General features: G+C 52.2%; 1 protein-coding gene and 1 long non-coding RNA gene across 2 annotated transcripts; both read left to right on the plus strand.

Moving 5' to 3' along the window:
* The first annotated feature begins 14,784 nt into the window (after positions 1-14,784).
* Positions 14,785-16,379, plus strand: LOC119867488. Its single transcript, XR_005383747.1, has 3 exons — positions 14,785-14,953; positions 15,335-15,540; positions 15,726-16,379. It is a non-coding gene; the product is annotated as an uncharacterized LOC119867488 (long non-coding RNA).
* Positions 16,380-16,687: 308 nt separating this feature from the next.
* On the plus strand, positions 16,688-19,464 carry LOC119867487 (forkhead box protein N3-like). Its single transcript, XM_038583398.1, has one exon. The coding sequence runs from the start codon at positions 16,738-16,740 to the stop codon at positions 18,139-18,141; it is 1,404 nt and encodes a 467-aa protein (XP_038439326.1). The 5' UTR covers positions 16,688-16,737; the 3' UTR covers positions 18,142-19,464.
* The last annotated feature ends 2,859 nt before the right edge of the window (positions 19,465-22,323 follow it).

Below are 22,323 nucleotides of genomic sequence, written 5' to 3' on the forward strand. Positions count from 1 at the left end.
GGGAAGGATGAGGGTGGGGGCCCTAGGTTCCCTGCCCTGGAGCTGAACATCCCGCCCCCCAGTCTGCAGTGAGGCTTCACAGAAGAGCCATCAAGCCCTCTTGTCTCTGCAGTTTGTGTCAGAACCCTGCGTCCACCCTGCCTGTGTTTGAGCTTTTTTTTTTTTTAACTTAAATTTCAGATGAGCGACTGAGTTTCAAAATTCCAAAATGTAGGGCCTCCCCTGGTGGACACCTCAGCTCTTTCTGCCCTGGAGGGTCACCTCCTTCTTCCGTCCGAGTAAAGCAGTCCCATGACTGCACAGAGGTTTGCAGTTCATGGCCACACACAGCAGAAAGCTGTCCTCTAAACCAACTGCTCTCAGCTGGTTTTCCCATTCCTGGCCTGGGCACACTTGGCGCCACTGTCCTTGTGGCCCCAGGGACTCTAAACACACCCAATAGGTCCTGGGGCTGACTCTCACTTCGCTACCTGAGCACCGTTAAGGCTGCTGTGTCCCACACACTGGCCAACTACTGAAAGTTCTGAATTTGTGCTCTGCTGCTTATGATCCTGTGCGCAGACCTGTAAGGTGGCTCCCTGCCCCTGTGGGATCTGGAGCTGTGTCTCCCCAGGTCAACTGATTGATTGATTTTAGATTTTCTTTTTCTGTATTCTCTTCACTTTGCATGAGGCTTGAACTCACCAATGGGAGATCAGGCATCACTTGTTCTACCAAACACACTAAGCCGGCCAGGCTCCCTGTGATGGATTCATATCTATTAATTGAACCAAACATACAACATGTGTCAGGGCAGAAATGGAGCTCACATTTTGAGGTTTGGTAGAGTCATTTGGATGTTGATAAATGTTAAAGAAAGCATAGCTTCCCTGGGATCCAGGGAGTGGGGCCAATACATTAAAAGTTGACAATTTCCTCACCAGTAGTCATTTTACTGACGATTGATTTAAAATGACACAGGGACATCAGGGACACAAAACACTGTCACCAACAGCCATCCTAAGCAGGAGCACTGCTAGGCACTATGTGAGTGTGTCCTTCAGAAACCTCCTTCCTTCCTCTGTGTGGCAAGGGACAGCACAGGTGCCCACCGTGCCTGTGGAGCCTGCATGAAGGCTTGTGCTCAGCTTTCCTGGTCGAGGAGGGGGCTGAGGGTCAGCCCTGGGCCGGGAGGGACATGGTGGGTGTCCCTGGGTGGGGATGGGATACGGGGTTCAACCCTGTATGGACAGAGGACATAGGGGTTGAGCCCTGGTGGTGAGAGGACATTGGGGGTCAGCTGGGGCCAGGGTCCCTCAGTCCCCTGTGCTCCAGGCCCCCAGGCTGAGCCCCCTTCTCCCCTAGACCCTACTCCCTAGGACGTGGAGGATCCTTCCACATTCTGGAGCAGGAGATGCCATAGCACAAGGTTCATAAACTGAGTCCGCCAGGTGAGGGGGCCCCAGGAGCGTGAGCTGCAAGTGCCTGCTGTCCTGACCTCCCCTCCAGGGCCACATTGCCCGCCCCAATGGCTCTGTGTGCCCCAGGAGAACAGGTTCGGGGTGAAGAAGGATGGAAGCACACCGGGAGCCCGGCCAGTCCAGGCTCCCTGGACAGACGCAAAACAGACCTCCCAGGGCACTTTGCAGAGACCGTCATGAACTGAGGCCACCAGCCCCCATCTGACACTCTATCCCAGCCCCATCCTGGCCTGTGGGGCAGGGGCTGAGTCACAGTAAGTCTGTGATGGTCCGGCCCCTGGCGTCTGGCCGACCTTGGAAGGCATGGGGGCAGGTAGGCCTTGTGTGCCTGGCGGCACCTGTGCAGGGGCAGCTCAGGGAACTGGGCAGGGCCTTCTCCTCCTTTCTGGGGATCTATCCCCTCCTCTTGCACAGAGCTCTGGCAGATGCAAACACGAGCTTGCTGTGCATTTTAACACAACCTCACTTTATTGAACTTTCTACAGCAAACAGGGGCTCAGGTCTGCTCAGGGTGCACGCTTTCCCCTCGGGAGAGGGACCATCTTGTCCTTTATAGGAAAGTCAAAATCACATGGGAGAGTGAGTGCTAGAGTCCCTCAGCTGGAAGGCTGTGCCAACCCTGAATCGGGGCACATGTCCTGAGGTTGGGGCCTGAGAGGCAGTTCTGAGGACAGTAGACCTGACCTGGACCTGCAACTTAGAGGTTCCTTCGCTGGGTCCCAGCAGGCCAGCTGGACCCCGGACTCTGGCCCACTGGTGCTAGGAGACTGACTGCTGGACACCCAGCATGTGGAGATCCTAGTGTGGATGAGGGTGTGGCCCAGCGGCCTGCCCCTGCTACCCCTGCCCTGAGGTGTCCTGTTATTCTCAGTGCTCTCCTAGGTCAGCGACCTGGATCTGTGGGGCTTGCCCAGGTCCCAGGAGGCCACATCCTGCTGCAGGGTCGCTCAGCTTTGGGGCAGAATCCAGAACAGGTCAGGGCCACAGGGGGCTCAATCCCATCATTCTGGAATTCTGACTCTAGTGGGGTTCATGTCGACGCTGCCTCCCAGAGCCTGGGGAGAGGCCAACCAAGGGCCTTCTGGGTCAGGGACATTTGCCTTGTGGGGGGCGCCCTCAGGAAGGACAGTGAGATGAGGCAGCTCATGGTGTCAGCTGGTCAGAGCCTCAGGGCCCACACCCTCACCATTTCGTTCTGCTGCAGAATCCCAGGTGCATCAAGCTTCCCTGTGGAGGCAGAGGTCAGATGGCCCCGGGACTCTGTGGGGTCTTGGGGTTGCGGGTACAGTGCTGTCCTGACTCAGGCCTGGCCCTGCCTATCCCTGTCCAGCGAGGGACTTGAGCTCTATAGCCATAGGGCAGGAAAGGTATCTGGATCCCTACAATGTCATCTTACTGGGCCAGGTTCTGATCCTGGCCAGCACTACCCACAGACCTGGGGGGCACAGATGCTGCCCCCATTTCTGCCAACATGCCATGAGAGACCCCAGGCTAACTGCAAAATGGGCCAAGGGCTCATCCAAAACCCAAGCTAACCAGGCCTCCCTGGGGGAGCTGAGGCAGAGACAGCCTGTCCCCTGGAACCTCCTACAGGGACCCTCTGGGCTTCTACAGATGGGTCTGGGCTGCGAGCCTCAGCCTTAGGGCCCCAGGGTTGGGCCTGGCATGTCTGGAGGGAGGGGTTGAGCTGGGCCCTCCTTGGGGTCAGTGGCCAGGATGACGGAGCAGGGGTCCTGGGGTGGCCTTACCTGAGTGATGAAACAATGAAGGAACCACTTGGGGGTGTAAATGCCAGTGAACATCTGTTCCTCGTCCTGGCAGATGGGCAGGAGGTGCTCAGGCCCCATGCTGCAGCCCCGTGGATCCAGGTGGACACACTCCCCATGGCCCCTCCCTGCCTCGAGGGCACCCCAGGCCCCCACGAGGAGGAACTTGACACGAAACTTGGGCCAGTTCAGAAGGGCTGTGCTGTCACCCCTTGCCCCGGGGCGAAGGGCAGAGAGCCCCTGGGGAGCATCTACTCCCCATGTGCTTCTTCAGCTTGGGATGAGCTCTGTCTAGAATGTGATCGTGATGGGCCTAGAAACTCAGCAGTTTGGGGAATCCTGGAATGAAGAAGTCTGAGAAGGCCCCAGACCTCAAAAGATCAGGGTCTCCTCATCACCAGGCGGGCAGTGAGAGGCATCCTGGCAGGGGCCTCCTCCCCCATGCCCTGACCCCAGTGGGCCCACAGCCTTCTAAGCCCTGAATGGACCCGGTCTTTCCAGAGAGCAGGACTGCTGTTCTGGCTAGGTGCGGCAGTGTCCAGAGACCCCTGTCCTCTCAGAGACCCCGCAGGGTGGGAGCCCTGGGTTGAGGACCAAACTCGCCTGATGCAGGACCCTCTTTCCTGCAGTGGCCACCAAGGGGGAAGCCGGGTACCCAGCACCGAGGGGCAGCAAGTGTTGGCCACGAGGAGGATGATGGGTGTGCACGGTAATTGCTGGGGTTGTAGATTCAGGATGCGGGCACCCAGGAGTGGGAAGATGCTGCACAGGGACTGTTCAGCAGAGGCCCCCCTGTTTTCCCAGGGCCTGACTGCCCGGCATCCAGCCGGCCTCCCCCTGCACCCTGGCCGTCCTACCTGCTGTCCACTGACTCCACTCCACTTGCTGTCATCTCTGCTACTCTGACCCATTGAACCTATTGTCACAGCCTTGAGCATGACCCACCTCTGATCCATCCAAGCAGCCAGTGGGCATTGAACAGGGCTGAGGGGGCCGGGGGCAGCCCTGTTGGCCCCATATGGTCTGCAGCCTCCTGAGTTTACTGTGGGGCCCAGGAATCAGAATCCTACTCCCCTCTGACCAAGGCCACTGGGCTGTCATCCTTCCCTCATTTGCCACCCAAGGTGGCCTCCTCCCCCTCCTCTTCCCTCTTCCTGCCCAAGCTGGTGGGCCCCTTCCTCTGCTGACCACCCTCCCTACCTGACGTTGCTGTGTCCCTGGCATCTATCTGCATCTCCGAAGAAACCTTCAGGACCGTGGAAGCCCTGGCCTGGGGGTATGAGTGAGGAGCACCCCCAGCTGATTTGTCACAGACCAGACCATCCTCCTGTAGAAAGCAGGCCATTGTCCCAGAGCGTCTCAACTCTGGATCCCTTGCTGAAGACAGGACGCCCCCCGCACTGATGCTGGAGGCAGACACCAGGCCCTCCCCAAAGCAGGCATGGATGCCACATATCTGACTGCCCAGAAGCTGTGCCCCCAGACCCAGCTCCCTTCCTACCCACTTCCCAGGTTTGCCTCCTGAGTCTCTCTGCTCCAGCCCAGGGCAGACATGGCCCTCAAAGCACACCAGGGGTCAGGTCCTGACCCAGGGGAATAGACCAGCCTCTAGAGTGACATTCCTGCAAATGCAAACCGCCTCCTGAGATGGATGAAGGGATGTCTGGGGAACTTACTGCAGAAAGATCTCATTGTCTGTGACCTTCCACAGTGATGGGTCAGCATCATCTCAAGGTCCCATGGAGATGATACTTGGCATGCTGAAACAGAGGGGACCCCGTGGTGGGACTGATCAGTGAAAGGGACATAGGGAAAGGAGGGGGCAGAATGGCTCCTCTCCACTGAGTCCTTAGGGAGATCAGGACCCTCTGAGATTGGCCGGGCATGAGAGGAAGGGCCCCTCTGCCCAATGGGAGCAGCCTGACAGCTTTACATGCTTCTACCAGTGATGATCCCAACTGGGGCCTGACCTGTCCTGGTGACTCTGGTCCCCACCTGAGCCTCACCTGGACCTTGTGACCTTGGTCCCACCTGGGCTCATTGGCTACCGATCACTAGGAGCCAAGATGGTCCCTGACTTCACCTGATGCCCGGGTCTGTCCCCAAGGTCTCACTTGTTCCTGGTGATTATGGTCGTCTGCGCTGACCAGGCTCATCCTTGTCTCTGATCCCCTGCTGGGCCTCACCTGGCTCTAATGCCTCCAGACTTTGACTCATGCTCTGCTCCTCTGATTTCCTTTTTTTTTTATTTTTTTAAATTTATTTTTTATTGGTGTTCAATAGGCCAACATATAGAATCACACCCAGTGCTCATCCCATCAAGTGCCCCCCTCAGTGCTCCTCTGATTTTCATCTCTGCCTGGGCCCTCACTGCCTAGATTAAATTCGGATCCCTGATTGGGTCTCACCTCTACTTGCTGGCTAACACACCGTCAGATATCTCATGCTCCTGAGGACTACGATCCCCACCTGGCCTTACCTGCTCCTACTGGCAACAACACCCACTTGGGTCTCATTGACTGGACTTTGCTACGATCCTCACATGGGACATAATTGCTCAGGCTGCTTATGATACCATTTGGGCCCTTGCTGCTTATACATACCTGAGTATGTGCACCACCTGGGCCTCATCAGGATCTGGTGACTATGACCCCCACCTGGGCTCATGGGCTACAGATGACTAGGATCCAGGATCTACTTGCTACTGATTCCCATGTCCATCCCCAGAGTCTCCCTTGTTCCTGGTGACTATGGTACTTGTCTGGGCTGACCTGGTTCATCCTTGGCTCTGATCCCCTCCTGGGCTTCTCCTGCTCTTGCAAATGTGGTCCCCACCTCTCGAGGGTGCTCTAGTGTCAATGGTACTTAGCTGGGCCTCAGCTGATGGTATTTGCCTATGATATCAGCCCTTTCACAACCAGCAGGTTCTCCATGTCCTCTTCCATGGTTTTGTAAACCAAACACATCCAAGGATGACACCACGTGAAAAGCTTCAGAGGACACATGCATCTGTGTGCTTCCTGTGGGCAGGTCCCCATCTGTCTGAAAGGAGGGAGGAGACAATCCCATAGATCCAAGGGGGATGTGCTGGGCTGGAGGATCACACATGGGCACTTACAGTCTGTAGCTCACCCACCTGCAGTCCACCTTCCCAGCCACTGTCCCAGGACATGCCATCATGATGAGAGGACAGAGCTCTCCCACCCCCTATCAGAAACACAAGGAGGCCCAGGAGCCTGCGGGGAACTACTGACCTGATGCTTGGGGTGACGTCTCCCAGCCCAGGGCTGGCGCGCAGATTGTGGTGGTGGGCCTGCCAGCGAGTGTTCCTGTGGGCTTGGAGCAGACGGAATGTTTCTCTTAGATTCCACAAGTGCAATGACCAAAGGGAAAAAACAATGAACTGGACTTAATCAAAACTAAAAACTTATGCCAGCCAAAGTGTGACCAAACTACCCACACTGAATGCAATGATTTGTGAATAGCCTGAGGGGGCCTGTGGGAGGAACACGAGGGCCTCTATTTTCTAGTTCATGAAGAGCAAGCCTGCTCATGGGCCAGGAGTTCCCAGAAGCTCTGACTGTCCACCCTGGACACAGTGTGGGGGGATTGGTCATCAGGTGTTGGGTTCCATGTATCTAACATGGGCTGGGAAGGTCATGGCATGGGTCTCCCTGCAAAGAACAGGGCTTACTAGGGAGTGGGTGTCTGAGATGAAGTGCCCGAGCCTCCACCACAAACTCCTTCTTGGACTGGGGAACAGGGAGGCAGACCTGACCTCGTGGACCTGGGGAAGGGCTGCAGGAGCTGCCTCATGGGCATCACGTGGGGGTCGGTGCATTCTCACCCCAACCCAGGAAGCCAGCACCCCTACCGGTACCCACAGGAGCCACAGTGACTCGAGGTGAGCAGGGAGAAACTCCCACTCATCTGTGACCTGTCGCTGTGTGAGCATCTACACTTTATACACTGGGGTACTGGGGAGAGTGGGATAGTTCGGGCACTGTGAGCCAGATCCAAAGCACGAGTGCCTCCCATTGCCTGGGAATGCAGAGTAGCGCCAGGCAGCAGTGGAACCCTGGGGCGCCAGGGTTCCGCCCACAATGGCTTAACGTGTCATCACTGTATGTTGGCGGGGTCGTGTAAGCACTTAAGCCTGCACCCTGAAGGCCAAGGCTGTGAGGGGAGGTCCTGTCACCACGCTGCGTGGGAAGGGTATGCAGGTACCCTCCCCCCAAGTCCTTAGTTCCCACCCACAGGTCCTCCAGGCCTCCCACCCTTCTACGTAGCCTTGTGTCCCAGCTGTCCTACCAACCCCAAGGTTTCACAGCTTGGATTTTGCACTTAAGAACATTTGAGGGGCTCCTGAGAGGTTCAGTCGGTTAAACGTCGACACTTGATTTTGGTTCAGGTCAGGATCTCGAGGTTGTGGTGTGCAGCCTCATGTGGGGTTCGGCCCTGGCTGGGTGGGGAGTCTACTTCAGAGTCTCCCTTGCCCTCTGCCCCTCCACTATACGATCTCTCAAATCTTTTAATAATCATCATTGAAGATATTTGAGAAATCTTTATCATCTCTGCAGAGGTGCCTTCATATGTGTAACAGCTGTGTCATTGCCTTTCATGGACCCACCATGATTTCTATCACTAATCCCTATTAATGTTTATTGAAGTATAGTCAACATACAATGTTACACTAGTTTCAGGCCTACAACTTCGTGGCTCCATTCTGTACATTACTCAGCTCTCCCCACGAGATGTGTAGTCAGCATCAGTCCCTGTACAAAGTTATTACAATAGTACTGACTCAATTGCCTAGGCTGTACTTTCTAAATTTCTGTGGCTTACATATTTGAGAACCAGATGCTTATAGCTCTTAATATTGATCTATTTTGCCCATCTCCAACCTACTTCCTCTCTGGTGATAAGTCAACATGATCCATCACATTAACGAGAGAAAGGACAAAAACCATATGGTCATCTCAATAGTTGTAGAAAGAGCATTTAAAAAATACAACATAAAAAGCATAGTGGGTTTTGAGGACATATCCATCAACAGCATTAAGGGTGTGAAGCTTAGCCCATAGCTGATGTCATATTCTATGATGAAGACCTGAAATCATCCCTCATAAGAAAAGGAACAAGACAAGGAAGTCCCCTCTGAGTCCCTGAAGTCCTATGGTAGGAAACAAACAAGGAAAAGAAAGGGCTTCCACACCTGCAAGGGGGAAGTCAAACTGTCCCTATTTGCTGAAGACATGGTAATAGGAACTGGAAACCCTAGAGGCTTCAGCAGAACTCTCATAACTAATGAGTGATTTCACTTGGGGGACACAAAATGAACATTGAAAGGTTGCTAGCCTTTCTGTGTACCAATAATGAACACTCAGAAAGGAAATTAAGAAAATGACTCCATTCTCAGTAGCTACAAAAAGAACAAAATATTTGATTGAACCAAGGAAGTGAAAGACTTGAAACCTGGATGACTTTGGGAAGACATCCTGGGCTCATGAGGTGGGAGCCTTCATCCTGTTAAAATGTTGATAGTATCTGGAGTGATCCTCACTTTCAATTGAATTCCTACCAAATGATGGTGGCAGATTTTAGAAATAGGAAAAAGAACCCTACCTTTCGTCTGCCCCTGTAAATGACCCTGGACTGGAAAAACAGTCCTGAGAAGCAGAACAGAGCTGGACACAGCACTTTCCTATTTCAAACTATGTCACAGAACCATGGAATTAAAACAGTATGGCTCTAGGGCACCAGTCTGGCTCAGCATAGGACACTCGGTCTCACCTCAGGTATTGATCTCGCAGTCATGAGTTCAAGCCCTGAGCTGGGCTATGAATGAGGCAAGGAGCCTACTGAACAAAAATCAAACCCACAATGCTGTGGTCCTGGCATAAGCTGATGGAACAGAATAGAGAGCCTGGAAGGAAATGCACTCTGATATGGTCAACTGATGTTTTTTGAAAAATGTATTTTAAATCCAATTAATTAACATATGCTGTATTACTAATTAATCAATTATTACCAATTAATTAACATATATTGAATTACTAGAATTCAAGAGGTGCTGGATAAAACACCCAGTGCTCATGACAACTGATGTTTTCTGAAAAATGTATTTTAAATCCAATTAATTAACATATGCTATATTACTAATTAACCAATTATTACCAATTAATTAACATATACTGAATTACTAGAATTCAAGAGGTGTTGGATATAACACCCAGTGCTCATGACATCACGTGCCCTCCTTCATGCCCATCCCCCAGTGACCCTATTTCCCCAACGCCCTCACCTCCAGCAACCTTCAGTTTGTTTCCTATGATAAAGAGTCTCTTTTTCCTTCCTCTCTGTTTTCATCTTCTTTATTTTTCCTTCCATTCCCAGATGTCCAACTGTTTTGCTTCTTTGCTTCCACCTAGGAGTGAAACCATATGGTAATTTACTTTCCTGACTTATTTCAATTAACATAATACCCTCTAGTATTTCTACTCAAGTATATACCTAGGAGTACATTAGTTGGATCATATAGTGATAATATGTTTAACTTATGTAGGAACCACTAAATTGCTTTCCACAGAGGCTGATCACTTTACATTTCCACCAGCAATGTATGAGAGTTCCAACTTCTCCACATACTTGTCATTATTTTCCTTCTTACTGATTATGATACTCCTAGTGTGTATGGAGTCGTATCTTATTGTGGTTTTGATTTATTTGCATTTCTCTTTTTTTATAATAAATTTATTTTTCATTGGTGTTCAATTTGCCAACTTACAGAATAACAACCAGTGCTCATCCTGTCAAGTGAGCCGTCACCCTTTCACCCCCACCCTCGCCCTCCTCCCCTTCCACCAACCCTAGTTCCTTTCCCAGAGTTAGGAGTCTTTATGTTCTGTCTCCCTTTCTGATATTTCCCACACATTTCTTCTCCCTTCCCTTATATTCCCTTTCACTATTATTTATATTTCCCAATGAATGAGAACATATAATGTTTGTCCTTCTCTGATTGACTTACTTCACTCAGCATAATACCCTCCAGTTCCATCCACCTTGAAGCACATGGTGGGTATTTGTCGTTTCTAATGGCTGAGTAATATTCCATTGTATACATAAACCACATCTTCTTTATCCATTCATCTTTCAATGGACACTGAGGCTCCTTCCACAGTTTGGCTATTGTGGACATTGCTGCTAGAAACACCGGGGTGCAGGTGTCCTGGCATTTCATTGCATCTGTATCTTTGGGGTAAATCCCCAGCAGTGCAATTGAGGGGTCGTAGGGCAGGTCTATTTTTAACTCTTTGAGGCACCTCCTCACAATTTTCCAGAGTGGCTGCACCAGTTCACATTCCCACCAACAGTGTAAGAGGGTTCCCTTTTCTCCACATGCTCTCCAACATTTGTGGTTTCCTGCATTGTTAATTTTCCCCATTCTCTATGTGTTCTCATTGTGGTTTTGATTTGTATTTCCCTGATGGCAAGTGATGCAGAGCATTTTCTCATGTGCGTGTTGGCCATGTCTATGTCTTCCTCTGTGAGATTTCTCTTCATGTCTTTTGCCTATTTCACGATTGGGTTGTTTGTATCTTTGGTGTTGAGTTTAATAAGTTCTTTATTATAGATCTTGGAAACTAGCCCTTTATCTGATACGTCATTTGCAAATATCTTCTCTCATTCTGTAGGTTGTCTTTTAGTTTTGTTGACTGTATCCTTTGCTGTGCAAAAGCTTCTTATCTTGATGAAGTTCCAATAGTTCATTTTTGCTTTTGTTCATTTTGCCTTCATGGATGTATCTTGCAAGAAGTTACTGTGGCTGAGTTCAAAAAGGGTGTTGTCTGTGTTCTCTTCTAGGATTTTGATGGAATTTTGTCTCACATTTAGATCTTTCATCCACTGAGTTTATCTTTGTGTACGGTGAAAGAGAGTGGTCTAGTTTCATTCTTCTGCATGTGGATGTCCAATTTTCCCAGCACCATTTATTGAAGAGACTGTCTTTCTTCCAATGGATAGTCTTTCCTCCTTTATCGAATATTAGTTGACCATAAAGTTCAGAGTCCACTTCTGGGTTCTCTATTTTGTTCCATTGATCTATGTGTCTGTTTTTGTGCCAGTACCACACTGTCTTGATGACCACAGCTTTGTAGTACAACCTGAAATCTGGCATTGTGATGCCCCCAGATACGGTTTTCTTTTTTAAAATTCCCCTGGCTATTCGGGGTCTTTTCTGAGTCCACACAAATCTTAAAATGATTTGTTCTAACTCTCTGAAGAAAGCCCATGGTATTTTGATAGGGGTTGCATTAAACGTGTAAATTGCCCTGGGTAACACTGATATTTTCACAATATTAATTCTGCCAATCAATGAGCATGGAATATTTTTCCATCTCTTTGTGTCTTCCTCAATTTCTTTCAGAAGTGTTCTATAGTTTTTAGGGTATAGATCCTTTACCTCTTTGGTTAGGTTTATACCTAGGTATCTAGGTATCTTATGCTATTGGGTGCAATTGTAAATGGGATTGACTCCTTAATTTCTCTTTCTTTCTTCAGTCTCATTGTTAGCCAAAGAAGTGTTGAAAAAGAAAATCAAAGCTGGGCCACCACAATTTCAGACTTCAAGTTATATTACAAATTTCTAATAATCCAAACAGTATAGTGTGGGAACAACAAGAAGACACATAGATCAATAGAACAGAGGGAAAACCGAAACAAGACATAAACCCATAACTCTAGGCTGAATTAATCTTCGACAAAGCAGGAAAGAATATATAATAGTTAAAAGACAATCTCTTCAGCAAATGATGTTGGGAAAATTAGACAGCCACCTGCAGAAGAATGGAATTGGAACACATTCCTACACCATGTATAAACAATTCAAATGGGATCAAAGACCTAAATGTGAGACCTGAAACCATAAAAAGAAGAAAAGATAGGCAGTAATGTCTTTGACTTGGCCATAGGATCTTCTTTCTAGATATGCCTCAGAGGCAAGGGAAAGAAAACCTAAAATAAATTATTGGGACACATCAAGATAAAAAGCTCTGCATACTGAAGGAAACAACCAAAGCTAAAAGGCAACTTACGAGATGAGGGAAGATATGTCTAAACAACAGATCCAATAAAGACTTAATATCCAAAATATAAATCTCAACATTCAGAACGTGAATTACCTAATTAAAAATGGGCAGAAGACATAAATGGACATTTTCCGTAACATCCAGATGGCTGCCAGACACAAGGAAAGACACTCAATATCACCCATCATTAGGGAAATGCAAATCAAAACCACAATGAGATATCACCTGACACTTGTCATAATGCCTAAAATTAACAACACAGGAGACAACAGGTATTGGTGACGATGGGGAGAAAGGGAAACCCTCTTATACTGCTGGTGGGGAAGCAAACAGGTGCAGCCACTGTGGAAAACAGTATGGAGGTTCATCAGGAAGTTAAAAAGAGAACTACCCTATGACCAGAAATGCACAACCAGGTATTTATCCGAAGGATACAAAAGTACAGATTCGAAGGGGGATCTGATTTTCTTCATGTGCTTTGCAGGTGATTGGACGTGTCTTCCTGGGTCTCCCAGTCACTAAGCTGCGTTCTCCTTGACACCTCATGTCCCTGCGGACATGCCCAGCAGAGAGAGGTCAAGAGTGAGGAGAAGCAGCTGGAGCCTGTCTGACCACAACATGATGGGCTCTGACGGAGCCCACACTCTTGTCCCCAGGGGAGGCCTGAATCCCTATGAGCCTGCAGAGGGCATTGCCTCCATGTCCCCAGGACGTGGTAACACACTCATGTGCCCCGAATGGTCCACGTTCACGGGTGCTCTGCATTCTTTCCTTCAAGTTTGTTGCTGCCTCATGCCCACAGGCAATCCATCGTGGTGCCACCCATCCCCACATGGAGGGAGACAGCTGGCCCCAACATCCCTCATAGGCCTCCTATCTAAGGGGTCTGATTTCTGGTTCCTGCGTGGCTGGCAAGTGGGGCTTCACAGGAGCTGTTAAGGGCTCGCTCAGGAGCTGCCTAGGTGTCACTGGAAACTAATTCCCCAGATTCCGAGGCTCCATCCAGACCAAACTGAGAGGCTGACCGTCAAGATTTGTGGGTCAAGGGTTCAAAACCCAAGGGGACCTCAAAGTACACATTTTTAAAAAACCACAAACATATATATTCTCCTTATATATATATATAAAATCTCCAAACTACAAAGTCATTGCAACAAATACACCTAAAGAGACACAGTGGAACACTCCCAATGGAAAATGACCAAACTGAAAGGAAATAAACCACACATCTTTAATACAGATAATTTTAAAAAATAAAGGAAAAAAATTAAAATGACTTTCCAGTATCAAGCAGGAGGCTGGTGCCAGGCGGCCAGAGGTGGCCAGAGTTCCACACCCTCGGGCCAGATCCTCAGCGATTGTACGGGGGCCACAAAGGGGTCCGGCCAGAGACATGGTGCACAGGGGCTCCAGGGCACGTCTCTGTGTCAAGGCTGAGATCCCGAGAGGCCTGTGGGTGCCGGGAAGGTGCCTGTCCGTCCAAGAGCATGGGGCGGGCCCATCGGATGGAGGCCCAGCTCCAACTCATGCTTCGCATGGTCCCGAGGCCCTGGTACTGGGAGACCTCCCTGGTTCACGAAAGATCGGCCCCACTGAGGGCAGGGCCTCCCAGGAAGCTGTGGGAAGGCCGAGGGGTGGGCCATCCTGGGGCAGGCCTTCCTAGGCTGGGGTAAGTCCCACGCTGCCGTGTCCTGCCCAGTCGACCTGCCAGTGCCACGAAAGCCCAGGGCCGCCTGCAGCATGGCTTCCAGCAGCACCCCCGGCTGTGAGTGGCCATCGCGGGCCCCGCACCTGCTGGGATGCCCCAAGGGCTCTGAAGACTTTGCAGGCTTAGGAAAGGAGAAGTGACTACCCAATGGCTGGGATCCCTGTGGGAGGGCTGGGCTCCCCTGGGGTCTGGGCAAAGGGGCTGGAGAGGGGCTTACATTGGGCTGCCGTGGATGCAACCCTGGCCTTAGCCATGATTCCCAGTAGGAGTCCTGCCTCTGTAAGGCCGCCTGCTGAATCTCCGGTTGCAGAGAGTGGGTCAAGGTGGATCACTTCTTTAGATGGGTTGACGACTGTAGAACTTTCACCTCAAGGGACCCACCGTGGGCATGGGTTTTCATAGGTTCCCTTGAGGTTTCCTTGTGGATATGTGGTCATCTTTGGTTTTCCCAAGAGGCTTTTCACCCCGCCCCCACCCCAACCCCACCCGGACCCCCACCGAGGGTCTTCTCCACGCCTTGGACTGGAATCACATACCAGATCAAGGTTGCCAGTTCCCTAGATCCTTGACGATCACCCATTTCCATGGGCAGATGCAGAACTGCCTGTGTCCTGTGGAACAGCCCTCTCAGGGTTAAGTGGGTCCATGAGTGGCAAAGGAATGGTCGTCCCTGGACGCGGATGTTTTTGACATCCCAGAAAGGGGAGCGCTGAGAGCACGTCTCCAGTCTATGCTCCCCTGAAAGCTTTCCTCCTGTGGCAGCCTTCATCCCCACATAGGCCCACTCCACAAGGACCCCAATGAAGGAGGCTCGTGTTGACGGCGAGCCAGAAGGGGGCCCTGCAGGCATTCTTCCAGGAGAACCCTTACCTTGGCATCTCTGCCAGAGAACACCTGGACCGGGAGCTGGCCATCACCGAGTCCAGAATCCAGGTAGGCAGCCCCAGTGCTTCTCTCCTGGTCTCCATGGGTGGAGGCATGCACACACACGTGACTAGCCCATCGCCCGTCCTTCTGCGTGGTCAGCTGGGGAGCTCAGAACCTATGGCCTGGGGATGTGCGGGCCCTAGGAGCCCTTGCTCTTGGAGGTCCTTCCGAGGCCTTCACTCTCAGGACGAGGGAACACTGGGGCCCAAGGCCTGAGGCCTGACGACAGGTCCATGCCCATGAGCTGCCTGTCCCCAGAGATCCTGTGTCCTGGCCAATCGTTTTTCCCCAATAAAACACTGTGAGTCCTACTATACGGGAGGGGAAGAGACACATTGAGACACACAGGTTCCCATCCATGACGACACTTTTGTCTTTTGCCTCCAGTGGAGAGGAAGGTTGTACATGGGTCCATTTGTGAGGAGAATGACACCCGTTTCCAGTGTCTTCTCGGGTCAGTCAAAATCTCCTCAGCACCCTACAAGTGACTGCAGCAGGAACTCCATTGTCTGCCCATGCCGACGAACAAAGAAGAAATGACTCTTGTCCCCACACCGTCTGTTGTGTGTTTCGCAACAGCTCCCGCTCCTTGGGTGAGACCAACGCCTCCTTCCTTGTACACCAGAGGGCCGAATAACCTGTGCCACTGGAGGCACCAAGCCAGTTCTGGCTTTTCGTGGAGGGTTTGTTGCTCTTGGGGCTTTGAGTCCCTGCCACGTGTGTGGGGTATCCTGCCCTCCCATGTTACCTGACCATCGCTTCTTCTTCTGTCCCTTAGGTCTGTTTCCAAAACCAGCGAACAAGACAGCTAAGGCAGAGCCACCAACTGGGCTCCACAATTCCCCAAGGAGAAGGACCACAGCCTGGAAAGGAACAGCGTGAACAGGACAGTCACCTCCAGGTGACTCCTCAGTATCCAAGAAGGGTCTCTTCCTGAGCTGCTACTTGACACAGGAATGTGTCTCTGTGTGCTTACCAGGCAGTAGCAAAACCTGAGGAAGGGCACCAAGCTCTTCCCTCAGGCTAGAGCCACCCTAGTGACCTAGGATGGCGATGTTGTGCCTGCCATTCCTGGACAGGCGGCAGGCGAGCAATTCTGGGCCCCGAGGGATCTGGGTCTTCCTGTCTTAAACCTGCTAGCCAGGACTACAGGCCTCTTCTTCCATCAACACAACATTGTTATCCAAACACTGGCTTCTGGGGGTAGGTACAGGCTCTGGCTCCTTGGCCTCAGGGAATGAGTGGTTATGAAGACAGAGAACATGGAGAAAAGCTCACACACACAGACAGACACACACACACACACAGAGGAAGTCACACGCCATCACACACACCCTGACACCCACTTCTGTCTCCACACTGGCTGTGCTATTAGCATCCATGCCCTCCTCCAAACTTCTTCTCTCTTTAGGTCGAGTCCCAAAGGAAGGCAATAGAGCTCGCCGCTCGGCGCGCCCCGGCCCGACGCGCCGCGGCGGAGGCGAGCGGGAGGCGGGACGGGGCGGGGAGAGCGGCGGGGCCGGCGGGAGGACGCGCGGCGCGCCCGGCGGACGCCGCAGGTCCCATGCCGCGCCGCGACCCCCGCGCCCCTGCCGCCCGCGCCCGCGCCCGCGGCCGCCCCCCGCCGCCCGCCGCCCGCCGCCCCGGGCTCGCCGCGCCGCGCCCGCGCGTCCTCAGCCGGGCCCCCGAGCGATGCCCGCTGGGCGCCCGCGAAACTTTGTCGGCTCCCGCTGAAGGGCTGCGGCGCCCCCGCGCCCCGCGCCCCGCGCCGGCCAGGAGCCTTCACATAAATGGGTCCAGTCATGCCTCCCAGCAAGAAGCCAGAAAGCTCAGGAATTAGTGTCTCCAGTGGGCTGAGTCAGTGTTACCGGGGCAGTGGCTTCTCCAAGGCCCTGCAGGAGGACGATGACCTCGACTTTTCTCTGCCTGACATCCGACTAGAAGAGGGGGCCATGGAAGATGAAGAGCTGACCAATCTGAACTGGCTACACGAGAGCAAGAACTTGCTGAAGAGCTTTGGGGAGTCGGTCCTCAGGAGTGTCAGCCCCGTGCAGGACCTGGACGATGACACCCCGCCATCCCCTGCCCACTCGGACATGCCCTACGATGCCAGGCAGAACCCCAACTGCAAACCCCCCTACTCCTTCAGCTGCCTCATATTTATGGCCATTGAGGACTCTCCAACCAAGCGCCTGCCAGTAAAGGATATCTACAACTGGATCTTGGAACATTTTCCGTATTTTGCAAATGCACCTACCGGGTGGAAAAACTCAGTGAGACATAATTTGTCTTTGAATAAATGTTTTAAGAAAGTGGACAAAGAGAGGAGTCAGAGCATCGGGAAAGGGTCATTGTGGTGCATAGACCCAGAGTATAGACAAAATCTAATTCAGGCTTTGAAAAAGACACCTTACCACCCATACTCACACGTGTTCAATACACCTCCTGCCTCTCCTCAGGCATATCAAAGCACATCATCAGGTCCACCCATCTGGCCGGGCAGTACCTTCTTCAAGAGAAATGGAGCCCTTCTGCAAGTGCCCCCTGGAGTGATACAGAATGGAGCGCGGGCTCTGAGCCGAGGGCTGTTTCCCGGAGTCCGGCCTTTGCCAATCACTCCCATCGGGATGACGGCAGCTGTGAGGAACGGCCTGGGCGGCTGCCGGGTGCGGACTGAGAACGAGCCGTCGTGCGGCTCCCCGGTGGTCAGCGGAGACCCCAAGGAGGATCACAACTACAGCAGCGCCAAGTCCTCCAACGCCAGGAGCACGTCGCCGGCCAGCGACTCGGTGTCCTCCTCGTCGGCCGACGACCACTACGAGTTCGCCGCCAAGGGGAGCCAGGAGGGCAGTGAGGGCAGCGAGGGCAGTTTCCAGAGCCACGAGAGCCACAGCGAGCCGGAGGACGACGAGCGCAAACACAGCCCGAAGGAGGCCAAGGATGCCCTGGGGGACAGCGGCTACGCGGCCCAGCACAAGAAGCGCCAGCATCTCGCCAAGGCCCGCAAGGTCCCCAGCGACACGCTGCCCCTCAAAAAGAGACGCACGGAGAAGCCCCCCGAGAGCGACGACGAGGAGATGAAGGAGGCGGCGGGCTCGCTCCTGCACTTGGCAGGGATTCGGTCCTGTTTGAATAACATCACCAATCGGACGGCAAAGGGGCAGAAAGAGCAAAAGGAAACCACAAAAAATTAAAAACAAGTCACTGATTTGTTTTGAACTTTCGGCCATTTGGTTTTAGCATGTCAGGAGATTTCTAATGATTTGTGGCAATATCAGCAATTTTTTTTCTTTCTTTTTTTTTTCCTTTTGGTTTGGTTTTCTTTTCTTTTCTTTCTTTCTTTCTTTTTTTTTTTTTTAATTTGCCCCTCCTTTGTTTTGGACCCTTAAGAATTTTATTTTTAAAGGAGATTGAAGCCATAGAACTCATATTGACACTCAGCTGTTTTACAAAAGCTTTTCATTATCTGAAGACAAAACCGAAAAAAGCCAAAATTACCATTGCTTCCTCCAGCTTTGTCAGAAACACGTGGCTGAATCCGCAGGGATGCCAACGATGATGCCACGGGAACACCCACTCGGCACCTAGAAGGCACGCGTGCAGAGTAATCATCAATCAGGCCCAACCCTTAGGTCTAAACATGGTCAGGTCGTCCCGCCCATTGGGGTCGCTGAGTGAGTGCGTGCGAGGCGACTGGGGAGAAGGATGAGCCCTGGTCCCCGGGGAGCTGACCCAGGCTCTTAACCCCGGGTGTCCAGCTGTGCCAGGAAAACCCTTGGCATTGCCGTGGGTTTCATTGCCATGAATCGTGCAGGGGTGGGTGGACGGAGTGGGAAGCGGTCTCCAGTCCTTTGTGCTTCTGAGCTGTGCGGCCTGGTATCATCTTAGGAGGTGGACTCTGGGCCACTCATTTTACACCAGGTGTCCGCGACTAATGAGAAGAAACTGGGTCAGTTTTTAGTGACATTGCTAATCACTGAATTTTGTTCTGTATTAAATTAAGAGAATGTTTCACAAGCCATAAGCCTGAAGGTTGGCCCTGTGCACGCGCACACAGAGAGCAAGAGAGATAGAGAGAGAGAGAGAGAGAGAGAGAGAGAGAACTGATGCAGAAAACAAGCTCTGTCTTCTTAACTGCCCAAGTGAAAATCAAGTTCAGGAAATTACAATAGCTGTTAAGGAAGAAAATAATGGTACAGATTCTTTTTTCTGCCTGTCAAAACTATTTGATCCGAGTGAAAACAAAAAAAGCTACAGAACCTGCCATTAGTATTGTGGTGTATTTTTAAAAGTTGAAAGGCACATTGATGGACAAACAAAAGTAAAAAACATGGCAAAACAAACAAAAAACAAAAAAACTCCTATACTGCCCTCAAAATGGAGTTTGCAATTAATGTCAGTCAGGATTCTTCTTTGCAAAATCAGTGATTTCCACATTCAGCCAGTGTAGCCAGCAGAAATTTCTGATCCACAATGCATGGATTCCTTTGAAAAAAAAGAAAAAAAAGAAAAAAAAAGAAAAAAATCACAAAACACAAAACTTTTTTTTATTCAAAAAATAACAAAGTTCTTGTAAGGTAAATAATGTATTTAGCATGAAGCATGAATTATTTTCATATAAATATAGAAAATAGAAAAAAAAAAGGAAGGCAATAGAAAATGGACATCCATTTCTGCATCCCAAACCAATATCCTCCTTCAAGCCTTTGAGGAGGAGTGGTTTCCTGGCATTGCTATGAGGGAAAGCCTGGCCATAAGAACAGGCATTCCAGAAGCCAGAATTCAGGTGAGTTTTACAGTGTACCACTGGCATTGTTCCCTGTGTAAGGGAAGGCAGCCCTTAGATGGTGCCGGAGAGACGTGGGCTCTTGGGTCAGGTGTACCCGCGGGGTGTGGGGCAGAGGCACCAGGGGCAGAGTGTTGACCATGCAAGTGAGGACCCGTCAAAGGCAGGATTTCCAAACTCAATGGTGATTAGCCCACAAGCTTGTAGAAATGGTGACCGGTCCAGAGTGGGAACGTGTCCAAGTTGCCCCTTCTGGAGAGAAGTCAAAGTGTCAGAACTTCAACAGCTCAGGCCAAATATCCTCTGGGTAGGCTCCCAAGATGCCATTAGTGTGCGTGGGCTTGTTGTCTTGTGTGTGGAGACCGGTGTGATACTGCCCTGGGCCCCAGAACCATGGGATGGAACAGAACATCCCCAGGAGCCACACACCTTGTGTGGATAACCTAATCAGCCTGGATTACAGGCCCTCATCCAGGTGAGGGAGAGGCATCAGGGAGCCCAGCTGTGTGCGGCTCTTCTGCCTTAGTTCTGCACACAGCGCTTTCTGGGATGGGAGGTGTGAGGCAGCTTTTGGGGAGATATAGAGAAACTCTCTGATAGATTCTCAGTTGGTGTAAGAGCCTGGGGAGGTTGCTTCAGGTGGCACGTCTCGGCGGTCAGGGGGGAACCTCCAGGTTCTCACCTGAGCTCCTCTTTTCCTCTAGCTAGGAGGGTAGTGAGGGCCGATGCAAGCGGAGCTGTTCTTGTTGTGGACAACTGGCATTGCCCTCGGCCCAGCACAGATGTTCCTGCAGTCAGATGAGGTAGCCATGAGGCCAAGGCTCCAAGACAGAGGATGTGGTTTTCCACACGTTCGCACCCAAGAGTAGATGGGGACAGAGGTGTTGAGGGCAGCCAGGAGCAGACCACAGGACATGAAGTATCCTGGGTAAAGTGGGGAAGTCTGTCGTCTGAGTCTCCATCCGAGGACTAGGGCACCACCGATCCCCAGGCTACAATTGTCAGGGAAGGCGAGGGCAGGGCAGGGAATGAAGAGCAGGGGAAGCACCTGCCAGGCAAAGCGATGCAGGTCCAGTCCTCTCCCGGCCAGGTGGCCAAGGTTGCCGAGGACGTGCACTTAGTTTTCAAGGGCCCATGGAAAGGTAGGCACAGCCGTGCCCCGAGATTCAGCCACAAACATTCACTGCCTCTTCCCTGGAGAGAGCACAAGGTGGGGTCTGTGTGTTGTTGAGTGAGGTGGGACCGGACAGCACACAGGCAAGCAGACTTGGCATCCTTTCCTCCTTCTGATGGCCATGACCCCTCTTGTCTGTGCCAGGTTTAGTTTCAAACAGAAGAGCTCGGCACCCAGGGCAGAGCCCAAGTGGCCCTGTGAATGCCTTGGTGGCAAACCCCAAACTCAGTCCCCCCGAGACAGTCCCTTTGGACCATTGCCACCTGTCCAGGGTCCCCAGGAGCTCTCCAAATCTGGCTCCCTCGATCCCCTGGGAAGCATGCAGACCCAGGCTGCAGGGACACCTCCTCTCCCCTACGTGGAATTTGCCCATCCAGTTTTCTGTGGGGGCTTGTGGAGCCTGAGTCTGGGGGCCAGCCTGGTCCCACCCACCTTAGGTGGGCAAGGAGGAAACGCTACTGCACCCAGAGACCTTGGGGAGCCGATGTTGCTTAGGACTGACTCCAGGAGGGGTACACCAGATCATGCTGACCTTGGCCTCCCCTCCCCCTGGGAGATGCCAGCAGCTAAATGAGCACCCCGGCAAGGCGCCCCTGCCCTCCCAAGATGACCCGTGGCCTAAACCTGCTGATCCCCTGCAATACTGGAGCCATGCAGGTCCCTTGGGTACTGACAAGGCCACGCTGAGGAGGGGCCAGGGGTCCCAGGCAATCATAGGCACAGGAGGGGGTCCAGGGTGGGACAGGGCTGCAGCCCGCCCTCAGGGAGAGCCCTACTTGGTGGCAGCAGCCTCCCCCTCCTGCAGGGCCCTGTGCCCTGATGCCCCCACAACTCCAGCTGTGTGCCGGCACCCACAGTTTCCTGCAAGAGCTTTTCTCATCCAATGAGATGGAGGAAGACGCGCACCCCTCACGGATTGGGCCTCTATAGGAGGATGAGCCTCCAGGACCCCTGGAAGCACCCCTCAGCAAGGACGAGGGCCCCGTCCTCCCCACGCCCATCACATTCATTCAGGGCTCCGGGGGAACATGTGGCCCTAGCGTGACCTGGAGGAGGGGAACCCACAGCACGGCCCGGGCCCCGATGGAGCCTGAGGCCTGAGAAGCAGCCATCATGCTCCAGGTCTGGACCGTGGCAGCCCGGGGACACAGATGCATCTAGGCTGTCAGGGCAGGAACTGGCCTAAGGGGCAAAGCCTGCAATCTCTCCCTGTTGGCCTCCTGTCCCAGGCTATGGCTGGAATGCCCTGGGGCCTCAGCCTGGCATCTCACCTGGAGCATTGCCAACGGTCCACAAATGGCAGGCAGAGGGGCGGCCTCCGCCACTCAGGGCGGTCAGTGTGAGACGGTCCCACTGAGCTGCATTCCAGAATCTCAGCTGTGTGTGTGTGTGTGTGTGTGCATGTGCGTGTGCATG

This window comes from Canis lupus, chromosome 34 (assembly GCF_011100685.1).
Source record: "Canis lupus familiaris isolate Mischka breed German Shepherd chromosome 34, alternate assembly UU_Cfam_GSD_1.0, whole genome shotgun sequence".
Lineage (NCBI taxonomy): Eukaryota > Metazoa > Chordata > Mammalia > Carnivora > Canidae > Canis > Canis lupus.